We start from the raw sequence: 12,852 nt of genomic DNA on the forward strand, positions 1-12,852 counted from the left end.
TAAAGGTATATCGTCCTGCTAATGCCCCTCCCTGCATGAAGTTTTGAATAAAATGGAGTAAAAGGAAGGAGAAAGGTTTATACCAGTAGAAGCGAGGGTAGGTTGATCCCCTTCCTTCATTCACTCTCCAGTGAACCACGGGCAGAATCCTGAAGCTTTCAGACCCTTTTCCTCACCCGGAAATAAGAGGTTTGGGCTGATCCCTGGGGAGCCTCCCAGCTCCAGAAATCTGCGGTTCCTTTGGTAAAAGATACCAACATCGGTTGTTTATGCTGGTGTTTCCCACAAGTGTCCTGCTGTGCTGTGACACTGACAAATCTGCAGGTGTGTCACCTGGCCCCGGCAATGAGCGAGCAAGTGTTTACCCTTTCAGAAGGCATGTGTTGGAATAGGACTTCTGACTGTCTCCGAACAGGGTCATCTACTTAGTGCCTTTTCAGTGTACTCTGCTGGAAAATTTGAAAGCTGCTTTGAAAAGTGGTTGTTTACGCAGCTGGAAATCCTTATGGCTTTCATAGGTTAGTTAACTCTCGATTACCTGTGCTTGTATAGGGGAAGAGTTCTACAGAAAAGCCAACATTCATGTATCTGTCGCTTGAAATGCCTTTTGCTGTTGGCATCTCTGTTGGGGCCGGGGTCCTGAAGGGAGGAGGGAGCACAGATGATCCTCCATCATTTTCCTGGTGGCATCCAATATTAAAATTAGTCTCAGTCTCTAAATATACATTAATAGGTGATCCAGAAGCAGCAGAGTGAAATGGGTAGCAAGCATAGTATTGAAAATTTTCAGATGTACAGAAAATGAGGCACACCATTCACCAGTGAATAGAGAGTTAACTATATTAGGAAAATTCAGGACCTGAGAAGTTCCACTAAAAGTTGTTTATCACTTGTTTGGCATATGTACCGATTTATAGATTTTATTTCAGCTATAGGAGAATATAAATGCATGTACCATTAATTGATAGGAATGGTCTAATGACAACCCAGTAATTTCCAGATGAGCTGGCTGTGCTGTAAATCATAATGGTAGCAAGTGGTCAAGGCACGGAGGGTTGTTATATAATTCAAAACTTGATTCTTTTTACTATTGTGTAAAAGCTACAGGGAAAGCAGATCTGTTAATCATACGTTATCGTACATAGAAAATATGGTGCCTTTTAAGAAGGCTTGTTTTTCAGCTTGTTAATCTCAAAATAGCATGGGGCTTCAGATGCTGATCTATCCAGGGGATGATTCTGTCCACAGGGACTGTGCTTCATATTTGTCATCCAGGAAGGAAATCAAAGAACCAAAAAAATCTTCCTTCTCAGTGGTCGTGTACCTCAAGTGCTTCGCAGTATTTCCTTTTCCTTTCTTTCCTGCATTTTTTAAATGTACTCCCTTCCCCCCACCCCCTTTTCCTCTGTTTTTTGAATTTGAACACTTCTTTATTTTAAGCATTTACTGCAGGTCCAATTTGTAAATGAAATCTCGCCTATAATAAGTATATCAAGTTTAAAGGGTATGCAGTTCACAGGTTTATTTTTACATGTTGACATTTATAAGTGCATGTGGTAACTTATGAAATCTTTTCAATACTTAATATGAAATTAGAACTTGTTTAGGTCTTTATCTTATCACTGAAGAAATTGGTTTCAAGTTTAGTTAAAAATAAATTTTGTCTGTTGCAGGAGGAAATCAATTTCAGAAGAATGTTGACTTCTTAATAAAGGCATATAACTTACTTTTGGATAAAGATTTTTTAAAAAAAATAAGAAAATATAAAATCATGCTGTTATTTGTAGCATAATGAAATCTGCTCAGCCAAGTCTTTTGATGGCTAAAATTTCCTCTACTTTAGACTAGTAGAAACTTGTTTTTTTCCTTAACAAAAACAGGCACAAAAGCTTTTTAGGAAACACTTTTTAAAAATCAGTTCCTTTAAAAAATATTTTATGTTGATTTTTCTAAGATTGTGTTGTATTTTCTGTTTGACTGTACTTTTAGTAATTAGGTTGATAAGTAAAAGTATTCCAGCATTAAATATGAAAGAAAAGTTGATTTTTTTTTTCTTCTTTATGAAATCTAATTATTTTTTCTTATGAAATCCAGGCGATGTAGTTACAGGAAGCGATGCTCAGGTTTCTGTTCCTGTCCAGACCCTAACTGACCTCCCAGGTATAGTTACCATGGCAATGCAGTATCTCTTTGCCTGCAGTACTATCATTGCCTCTTCCCAAGCTCCATTTTCCTTTTTGCCCACCTTCCATTCATGCTGTTTATCAGTTCACTCCATTGTTCAGCCACTGAGTGGCACTGTTGTTAAGAACAAAAGTCCCCTCTCATGTCATATCGTGCTGATGCCAAATCCGGTTAAGATGTGGGTTTTTTATCAAGTTTGCACCAGCTTCTTTCCTTGCCGAAATATGGTCACTCTAGATTTTGTGATTATTTTACCACCACGTTTTATTTGGCAGCTCACGCTGAAGTGTTCTTTCAGTTGTGCATAGGTGCTCTGTGACAGGATTTGACAAATTAGTTCTGAGGTTAAGACATTTTAGATGCTGTGTGTATGCATATTATTGTATGTATTAGCCAGAGGTACTTATTGTATTTTAGCTAAAAGAATTACAACTTGATTCTGAAATACGTTTTTAAGTACAGGCTTTGTACTATGAATCATATTAACAGAATTAAAGTTCAGTGTGACAAATCTCTATGTAGAGTCATTGGCAATGATTTAAAATAAAAAGATAATAGTTAAATATCATAACTGTGTGTTCAAAATCTAGAACAAGTTTATTTAAGAAATACAGAATAATGGTAATCCATATTCAGCAGCTCCTGTGGAATTTAGAAACATATAAATATTTAAAGTTGCTGCATTCATCTTTTATTATATAATCTTTTAGATTAAAAATATGCTTTGTTTTAATACAGAGAGGAATTCTGTATTAAATGGAAGCCTAGACTAACTTTAAGAATCCTCCATTCAAATTCAGACAAAAAAGATAGCCGTATTAATTGAAATTCCTATCAAATTCTTCCTTAATTTAAAATATCCACACAGTACAATCATGCTACTAGTATTAAAATACTGTTCTAATAATGATATGTCTCCATAATATCCGTGCTTTTTAATAAATTAACAGAAAACAATATATTGTGATTAGGAGATCAGTGGTGTGTTGACTTAACATCTTAAAAAACATACTGTGGCACAGAGGGGTGTGATCTTACTTCTATATATAGTTGTGTGTTTCACAGGTACTGTTTCTGGCTGTGTTCTGGTAAGTGAACCAGCTGACCTTTAGGGCTTTTCAAGCTCAGGGATTCTGTGAAAAGCTGCTGTTTACTCTGCTTGGTGTCTGTGGAGTGATCTGTATAACAAAGGGGTGCAGTAACATGGCCAGTAGAAGAGGCAGATCACCTCCAGATGACTTCTCTTTAGCTTTGTCAGTTATTGCGCTTAGATGAATATTGATGTGATCTTCTGATACAGTGAGGATTCGTAGGACTTAAATTTGTTTCCTAAAATTAAAATCTGAGCCCCCCAGGCAACTTCGTTTTTGGCCTCGCCACGTGGCTCACGGGATCTTAGTTCCTCGACCAGGGATCAACTCGGGCCCTTGGCACTGAAAGCGCGGAGTCCTAACCACTGGACTGCCAGGGAATTCCCCCCAGGCAACTTTTTAACCAGAGTTTTGTTATCCCAAAGTGAGTTCGCCCCGCAGAGTATTCCTCTGGGTATTGAAGCCCGATCATTTTATTTATACCTGTGGAAAGAGAAAGCTGAAGGCTGGCTTGTCTGTTCTGGCTTCTGCTTTTATGCTACTGCTCAGTCCATGTTTTCCTGCAGACCAGAGCCACGTGAACAGTGTCGCTTTTTAAATAGACGCTTAAAGAAGGAGGTTGTATCATTTTATTCAGATAACTTGTGTTGTAGAAGTAGAATCATCTCATTCACTTATTCAACCAGTGTTCATTGAGTGCCTACTGTGTGCCGAGCTCTGTTTCCGTCAGTCCCTTGGGCTTCCCTCCAGCTTCACCAGGCTGCTAGGGCATCCCCGGTGCTTTAGATGACCCAGCAAGCCCTCATGGTCAGGAACCAGCTCCTTCTCTGACACCCTGTTCTAAATTACCCTGCCTGCCCTGCTCCAACAGAGACTGTATCAGTCTGACAGGGAAGAGTCCAGTGGCTTAATGAGACATGAGGCCAGATAAAGAGCTTCCAATCTGTGATGAGACAGTAGGATGATACCTACCCGGATTTGGAGAAGTCACAGTGTGTTTCCCTCAACACACTTCCTGCAGAGTGTCAGAAAGCAAGGGGAAGTAGAAGTAAACCAAAATAGTCAGTGGTGGCAACAAAAAACTTTCTAACAATCTCTGCTTGTTAGGGTCAGTAATATTGGAAACTGGAGAATCTCATCAGGCGTGCTAAACCCACAAGAGTAGGTATACTTTTCATTTCAGGGAAATAAAACTAACATTTAGACTTCCCAAGTATCTTTTTTTCAAAGCAGTGGAGCAAATTTCAAGAAATTAAGTAAATGTCAATATTTTCAATGATTCTTTGATTGTAGATAGTCTTTTCTTCCCATGAGGTTTCATATCTGTATCTTTGCCTTTTAACACACAGTAATTATACCGGTTTTAGTTTTTTGAAGACAATTCTGAATATAAAGTGAGATCTCACAATTTAGGTCAATAAATAATATTTGGAAAATTGTTGGAAAGTTCCATTTTATATTTCTCGGTGTAGGTTGCAATCATAAAAAAATGTGCCACAGGACAGTTCACTTTTGGCAACTCAAAGGGTTTCTTCAAAATTATTTTTGGAACTGGCATATCTACCCCCAGGAACTTTTTTCGAGAGATACTTAGGAATTATTAATTCATAAACTAAAAAACTTTAAAATATGGGGAGATAGACACACGCATATACACAGACATTACTTCCAAAGAGAATTTAGAATTTCCAACAAGAGAAGTATATAAGTATTATCATATAGTGGACCCTTAGGAAAGAAATTTAGATTTCTCAAGTTATTGCCATAGGCAATGTTAAAATTTGTATTCGTGTATATGTATTTATGTTACTAACATGAATATATAGATATCATAGATATCATTATATAACATTTATCAGGTTGTTTCTTTTTTTTTCTTTTCCATTATGGTTTACTGCAGGATATTGAATATATTTAGTTCCCTGTGCTATAAGTAGGACCTTGTGTTTCTCCATTACGTGTATAATGGTTTGCATCTGCTAATCCCACACTCCTGGTCCATCCTTCCTCTCCCCTCCCCACACCTTGGCAACCACAAGTCTGTTCTCTATGTCTGTGAGTCTGTTTCTGTTTCTTAGATAACTTCATTTGTGTCGTATTTTAGATTCCACATATAAGTGATAATCATATGGTATTTGTCTTTCTCTTTCTGACGACTTTGCTTAGTATGGTAATCTCTCTAGGTCCATCCATGTTGCTGCAAATGGCACTATTTCGTTCTTTTTTATGGCTGAGAGATATTCCATTGTATATATGTACCACATCTTCTTTATCCATTTATCTGTTGATGGGCATTCAGGTGGTTTCCATGTCTTGGCTATTGTACATTGTGCTGTTATGAACATAGGGGTGCATGTATCAGGTTGCTTTTCTAAATAAAAAAGGTTGAGAAAGATCAAAAATCTCCCTGTCCAGATAACCACTGTTGACATTCTTAAGGTAAAACTGAAGTACATATAATATTAGACAATCCCCAATTAATTAAAGGCATTACATGGGAAATAAAACAACCCCCTTTTCTCCTCCCACTTCTTTCTGCCAGCCCATTTCACTAAGGGTATCCACTGTTAAGTTTCTTATAATGCCTTGTAGGAAAAAAAAAAAAAAATAGATTTTAAACTGAGAGACAACATGCGAGTCACATTAATATGTTAACAGCTCGTGCCTGGAGATGACTTCACTCTGGACCTTCACAATGAAAACACTAACAGAAAAGTCCCAGTGCAGGTGACAAGCAGCAGATGGGTAGAACAAAGAAGAGGGAGGTCAAATCAACTTGAGCAGGACATGGTGACAACAGGACAGAGAGCTGCTGCTGCCCACAAGGATGAGGGAGGAGACTACAGAGCCAAAAGGTTATTCTGGTAGATGACCCGGTACTGCTCCCTCTGGGTGTTGTTGAGACATGATAGTCCTGAAGCAGAACAAGTAGTTCCATTATGTTCTGAACAATTGCAGAGAAGTACAGAACATGTAAAACAAATTTGGGGACGCATCAGTTAGCTAGAAAACGCCTCTTTTTGGAACACTTACTCCAACAAACATTGAATAAATGAGTTGTTTTTGGATTGAGAACAAGGTCAGAATTTGCCCTTTGATATCCAAAGACCTCATTCCACTTTTCTTTAATTTGATGTCACATTTACTGCAGCCCTTTGTAGGGGAGCAGGCTGGTGCATCTTTGCCCAGCCCGGGCTCTGGAGTCAGGCCTGGGTTAGGGTCCTGCTTTCATCACTGCCTTGCTGGATGACCCAGCGAGGCCACTTCACCGCTCGCCTGTAAAGACAGAGAAAGAGAGCAGCTGCTTCAAGGGCAGTTACCTGTCCCATAGTAAGGGCTCGAGGGCACTACCTACTCGGGGGGTGGTCCTGGTGCTGGCATCATTATGTGTTTTCCTCAGGTACCTCTTTGGTTTCCAGAATCAAATAGATGAACCTACTCAACACCTCTGTCTTTTCTTTGCTTAACAATGTCTTCTGACAATCCGAAACCCTGTGTTTGCACGCCAGCCCTGGATGCGATAAAGCTTGACCTCTCTGGCCAGGCTAGAACCAGGTCTGTTACAGGGGCTGCAGGTACAGCCTGCTTCCTTTCCCCTCCTGTGGCACCAAGATGTATGTTTTTAACGAGTAGACCTGAGCCCTCTTGCTCTCTGTCACTCAGGTCTGTGAGGTACCAGAGTGTCACCAGGCGGGGCCCAGCTACGTCCTGTCTTCTCCGGGTCACTGAATGACGTCAAGGCGACCCCCTTCCTGTGGCCACAGCGCCGGGCTTCCCAGAGGCTTTGCCCTTCCCGCCTCTCTGAGCCAGGCCTCCCACCAGGGACCCCCAGACTTCCTAGCCTCCTGAACGTTTTGCCTTTGGGTGTCCTGTGTCCAGATCCCCCAGCTGGTTTCAGGTTTATGGGGGTTCTGCCTGACTATTTAGGAATACAGCCCAACCTCTGTTCTTGCTTCCCATTGAGTTTAATGAGAGAAAAGTCATGAAAATATTATGCATGAGGCATAGTAGGAACTTAATAAATATTCTTCCCCTTCCTCCTTTCCTCTCTCCCAGCCACTCTGTGGTCAGGGTCCCCACTGATGCCTGTGAAGCTCATTCAGTCAACTCAGGCGCTTGACAGATAACCTCCACTGACACGTAGCATGGGGGGGGCCCGGAAGTTTTATTGAATCTTTCAGAGAAGGACAGAGAGTGAAGGAAAGATTTAATATACCCAGACACGGCCATATCTAGTCCAAGGAGTCCCTTTGCGCATGTTAGAAAAAGGTACGTCCCTGCAGCTCGCACCAGGGCGTGCATCCGAACCCGCAGGCGCTCCCGGGCGTGGCGTGCGTGGTGGTCCTGGGCTCAGAGCCAGTTAGCCCAGGTCTGCGGGCGGTCACCGGGCAGTGCAGCCAGCGGAAGGACAGCCCAGCAGGAGAGCACTGGCAGGTCTGTGACCAGAGGACTGCCTGTGAACCCGCCTGCTCTGGATTTGGAAGTGCCCAGCGTGCTGGAAATGGTCTGGGTCTGCGCAGCGCGTGGCAGACGCCGGGAGCCGCGCTGAGCCCTTTACACACGCGACCCACCTAGGACACACAGCGCGCGTGAAGTGGATGCCTCCCTTGTGGATGAGAACTGGGCCTGTGGAGGGTCAGTGACTCGTTCAAGGCCGCACAACTAGATACCAGCGGAGCTCAGACTCCAGCGCAGGTGCTGACTCAGCAGGTGTTGGTTTGAGGAATTGTGCTTTGTGTCTCTCAAATCTATCACCCCAGCTTTAGTTGAAGCCTTATAATCTCTTGCATGGGCCAGTCAGGAGATGCCTCGTTCAGCCAAGCTCCTGTAGTCAGTCCTCAGGCTACTTTCCTGCTTAACATCTGTAATAACTCCCATCGCTACTGACAAGAGAAAGGCCAAACCCCTTCACATGGGAACAAGCTGCTCTTCTTGGTCTAGCTGGCCCTATTTTTAGAGCCCCACCTTCCCTCTTGCCTCCCTCCCCCTATTTTTAGAGCTGGATGACCAAGAGAGAAAGAAGCTCACATTTGGGGTACCGGCAACTTTTAGAAAGAATTTGATTCCCTCCTCCCCACCCCAGCCCACCCCCGAGAAAACCATTGAAGTAATCATCAAATGAAACAGAAGCACTCTGTTGAACTTAATCCTATTTTGTTTACACTGGTATTGGTGTCATTTTCAATTCCATATGGATGGCAGGAAGCGCTGAAGGATTAATCAGGCTTTGTCTGAGCTCCATGTTCCCAGGAGTCTAACTGCCTCGTAAATACCATGTTTTCTGCCCAAAAATGACCTTCCCTGAGCCGTGACCCCCACCACTGCCCACTCCTCAGATTTCAAGATGTAGCTCACAAGTCTGATGGCCTGAGACAGGATTGGATGGTCCCTCTTTTGTGTTTCCAGAGTCCCGCTGTTTATACTTATGTGTTTGCTTTTACCACCTGGGGTTGTAGGTTAGTCAGTGCAGGTACAAGTCTGTGTTTCCCTTGTGCTGCTGTTTTAGGAGCTTCTCACGAGCTCCTGTTGTGGTCATCCCCCCATCCTTAGCGCTGGGCAGAGTTTCCAGAGACATGTCCTCAGATCAGTCTGCATAGGGCTTGTTCCCCGATGTTTGGTTATGAAAGGAAGACTGGGCATGCCTGAGGTGGCTTGAGAATAGGTCTGTATTTAGTATATTCGAGAATGCCCTACCATATAATTGTAAACAATTGTCTTGGGTCAGGACTTTGGAGAATTCGGGTGGGAAGCCTTCGGGGGTGTGCCCTCAGGGTCAATACGTGGGGAGTCAAAGAAGCAGTGTTGCCCTCAGTTGTCTGTTTTGAGACAAGGGGGCCAGCCTTTGTCCTTCGTCCACCCAAACCAGTCACGGGATTGGAGCTGTTCCCCGGGGAAGGGGCAGGCTCTCGGGCAAAGCAGCTCTCCTCGGCTGGGGCTGTTTCCAGAGAGGAAGCCGTGAGAGCCAGCGGCAGCCCATGCTCCCTGCGTCTGGGGGAACAAGTGCCTCGGTCCCGAAGGGGGGATCTGGGCGGGGCTCTGCAGGCTCCCCTAGGAATGAGCATCGGGTTTTGGTGCAACCCAGGAAATGGTTAATGTAAAAACTTTCAAAGGTTTACAGGAGTATCAGGGCTACTGTGCGGTTTATGGGCTGCAGGCGTGTTGAGAGTCCTGACTCCTCAGCTTGGGAGCTGTCCGGGTGAGGCCCGGGTGATGGAGTGTCTCATCCATTTACCCCGTGTTGTCCTGGTCCATGTGCTAGGCCTGGAAAGGGCGGGAAGTCTGACGGTCCTTTCTTCTGTCTCACGTGCTGGTGACTCTGTCTTCTTAAGGTCTAAATGTCTACGGTCCCAAAGGGCACAAAAATGTTAGCTAATTTCTATAATTGAGGGGAAATGTATTTTGTACAGGGTTTTTATACGAGATACAGGCCAAGTAGTACTTTATTAATACTACCACCAATTTGGAATTTGATCGTTCAGAGATAAATTCTGATAAGAGCTGGCTTAGTGTTATCTCTGAAAAGGTAGTTTGCCCAGGAGAATAATAGCTACAAAAGAAACTTAGGGAGAACAGGACACTTTCAAGTTCTTTCTGGATTGGGTAACTGGATACTAAATCTCACCCAGTAAATAACTGATGAGCTAATTTATTAAAGCAGGTATTCAAAAGATCTCTCCTAGATATGTCATTAGCTTATTTTGTTATGATGGTTACTTTACGTAACAGCCTGCGTGTTGTGAAAAACATTTGGAAATTTAGACTGTTAAGTGGTTTATACCTGTCCTGTCCAGTGTGGTGTCCGCTAGCCACACAGGACCTTGGAGCGCTTGAAATATATGCTTTTTTTTTTTTTTTCATTTTGGAAGAAAGATGGGGGCAAAAGTTGTTATAGTCCACAGAATTGTAACGTTTTCCAACAGGATAATAAAATTTAAATGAGTCTACCTGGAATTTTAGATTAACTCAGAATCTGAACTATAATGTCAAATGTTCAGAGTTTAGAGATCATAAGTAGAGAAATACTTCTGAAATACTTAAGAAATAATAATGAGCATTTCCCAGTATTTTAACAGTTCTGTGAATCAAAAGTCTGATTCAGGTCTCAGCAAGCTAAAACCAAGGTGTCAGGAGGCTCTAGAGAAGAATCATCTGTGCTGTTGGCAGAATTCACTTCCTTGTGACTGTAGAACCAAGGTCCCCATGTCTTCACTGGCCGTCAGCTGAGGGCTGTTGCCAGCTCTAGAGGATCCACACTGCCTCACGTCCCTTCCTCCACGTTCAAAGCCAACACCACCATCAGCTCCCTCTCCTGCTTCAGCTGCCTTCTTTTTCTTTAGTCACAGCTCTAACTCCTTCTACTTTCCTGTTTCACTATAAGGACTCGTGTTCACACTAACCCACCATCATCACCCAGGACACTCTTCCCATCTTAAGGTTCTTTAAATCACACCTGCAAAGTCTCTTTCGCCACATAAAGTAGCATATTCATAGGCTCTGGAGATTAAGGGCATAAGCATTATTCCACCTGCCGTATAATATGGCTTTTGGGGGGAAGATATGAATGATCAAAACTGACCCAAGAAAAAGTAGGAAACTTTAATAGAGGAATTAACAAAGAAAAAATCCAAACAGCCGCTATAGTAGTGCCTTTCAAAAGTCACCAGCACCAGGGCTTCCCTGGTGGCACAGTGGTTGAGAATCTGCCTGCTAATGCAGGGGACACGGGTTCGAGCCCTGGTCTGGGAGGATCCCACATGCCGCGGAGCAACTAGGCCCGTGAGCCACAGTTACTGAGCCTGCGCGTCTGGAGCCTGTGCTCCGCAACAAGAGAGGCCACGACAGTGAGAGGCCCGCGCACCGCGATGAAGAGTGGCCCCCACTTGCCGCAACTAGAGAAAGCCCTCACACAGAAACGAAGACCCAGCACAGCCATAAATAAATAAATAAACAAATACTTTAAAAAAAAATGCATTTGTTAAAAAAAAAAAAAAAAAAAAGTCACCAGCACCAGAGTTATAGGTGAATGATCCAAATTTTGAAGGGACAGATAAATTCAGTTGTATAAACTTAGAAAAAGATGGAAGTTTTTTCATTTCATTTTGTGAAGAAAACCATGTTCTTGTGAATCAAAATGCTTTGGCTTCTTAGATTTCTTTTTTTCTCTGGACTTTTAAAAGTAATTTGAAACTCAAAGCTGAGCAAACATTCCTTTTGTTTTAGCTTTATCTTCCACCACCCCAAGGCAATAAAAGCTTCTTAAGGAGTAGAGTTCCAAGGAGCAAGGAGAAAATGTTCATAAAGGAAAAAGAAAAACCTAGGTTTATAATACACACTTTAGTTGTTTTTCACTTTATCATCTTGGGTAAGAAATGCCTTCCTAAGTAGGACCCTAAAAACAGAAGCCATGAAGGTAAATGTAAACATACACAGACATATATACAAAGGGCTATGTTCTAGAATTTAGGAGGAACTCCCCTAAATCAGTTTTTTCAAATGAAATTAACAGAGACAATTCACAGAGGACCTTCAGATGGCCCATATTATTATGTTAAGAGATATTGTTTAAAAAGATATTCAGCCTCACTAGTTATCAAGAAACTTCAAGCTAACATAATGAAATCTTCCTTCCATCAGATTAACCAAATAAGTAAGTAGATAAAGATATCATACATCATATTACATTTACACTTATATATAAATATATATTACACACATATATGTCTGTTAAAATCCTAGGAGGAAGCAATTTGGAATCATCTAAATTTAAAATGTACATACCATTAAACATAGCAGTTCCATGTATATAAATTTATCTTACAGAGATAGCCAACTGTACCTAAAGATGTACCTCTCCAGAGTGTTGTCATTTTGTTTGCAAAGGCAAAAAATTAGAAAAATCCTAATTATTCAGGAGCACTACAAAATTTCTTTCTTCACATTCCTTAAAGAAGGTAAGGCAGATTTTTATATAAATGAAAGACAAATTTTCATGACCAAGTCCAAAAAACATGTTATAGAGGGATGTACTTTTGGAATAACAGAATAAGGACCTCTGAAAAATCTGTTTCTCCATAAAAGTAGCAAGAAGAATGGCAAGAATGCCAAAATCAACTTGTTCAGAACTCTGAAAATTAGTCAAAGGATTGAGTCAATTTGAGGAGCATCTATTCAAGAAAAAAATGGCTGAATCTCAGTAACAGCCGTGAGAAATGAAATATTTCCTGCTATATCAATAAACAGAGGATGTCACAGTCATCAAGGATCGCAGCCCTCCAACGTGAGTGAGCCGAGGAAACTCAGGGCTGAAAAGAACACCTGCCATCTAACAGCCATCAGACTGCAGCCACGCCCTGTGGTGAGCCCTGAGGAGACTCAGGATGTGTCAGGATGCTGGCCCCAGACAGCTGAGGTGCATATCAAAGGAATGATTTCAGTGAGCCGAGACTCTTGCATCTTCCCAGGTATAGAAAAGCGCTAAATGCCTTAACTTGAGATATCTGGTTTTCTTTACTTAACAATAATCTTTTGATGTTCAGACTACCTGCCCTTTGTTACAAAACTCCTATATAACCTGGCT

The 12,852-nt window shown here is 42.0% G+C and overlaps 1 protein-coding gene across 1 annotated transcript in view; it reads left to right on the forward strand.

Annotated features, from left to right (window-relative positions):
- Positions 1 to 12,852, forward strand: part of TBC1D5 (TBC1 domain family member 5) — a 534,463-nt gene that overhangs the window by 463,342 nt on the left and 58,269 nt on the right. The window contains exon 19 of the mRNA XM_057545046.1: positions 2,095 to 2,160. Coding sequence (XP_057401029.1) covers positions 2,095 to 2,160 — 66 coding nt within the window. The remainder of the gene's footprint in view (positions 1 to 2,094; positions 2,161 to 12,852) is intronic.

Source organism: Balaenoptera acutorostrata, chromosome 4 (assembly GCF_949987535.1).
Source record: "Balaenoptera acutorostrata chromosome 4, mBalAcu1.1, whole genome shotgun sequence".
Lineage (NCBI taxonomy): Eukaryota > Metazoa > Chordata > Mammalia > Artiodactyla > Balaenopteridae > Balaenoptera > Balaenoptera acutorostrata.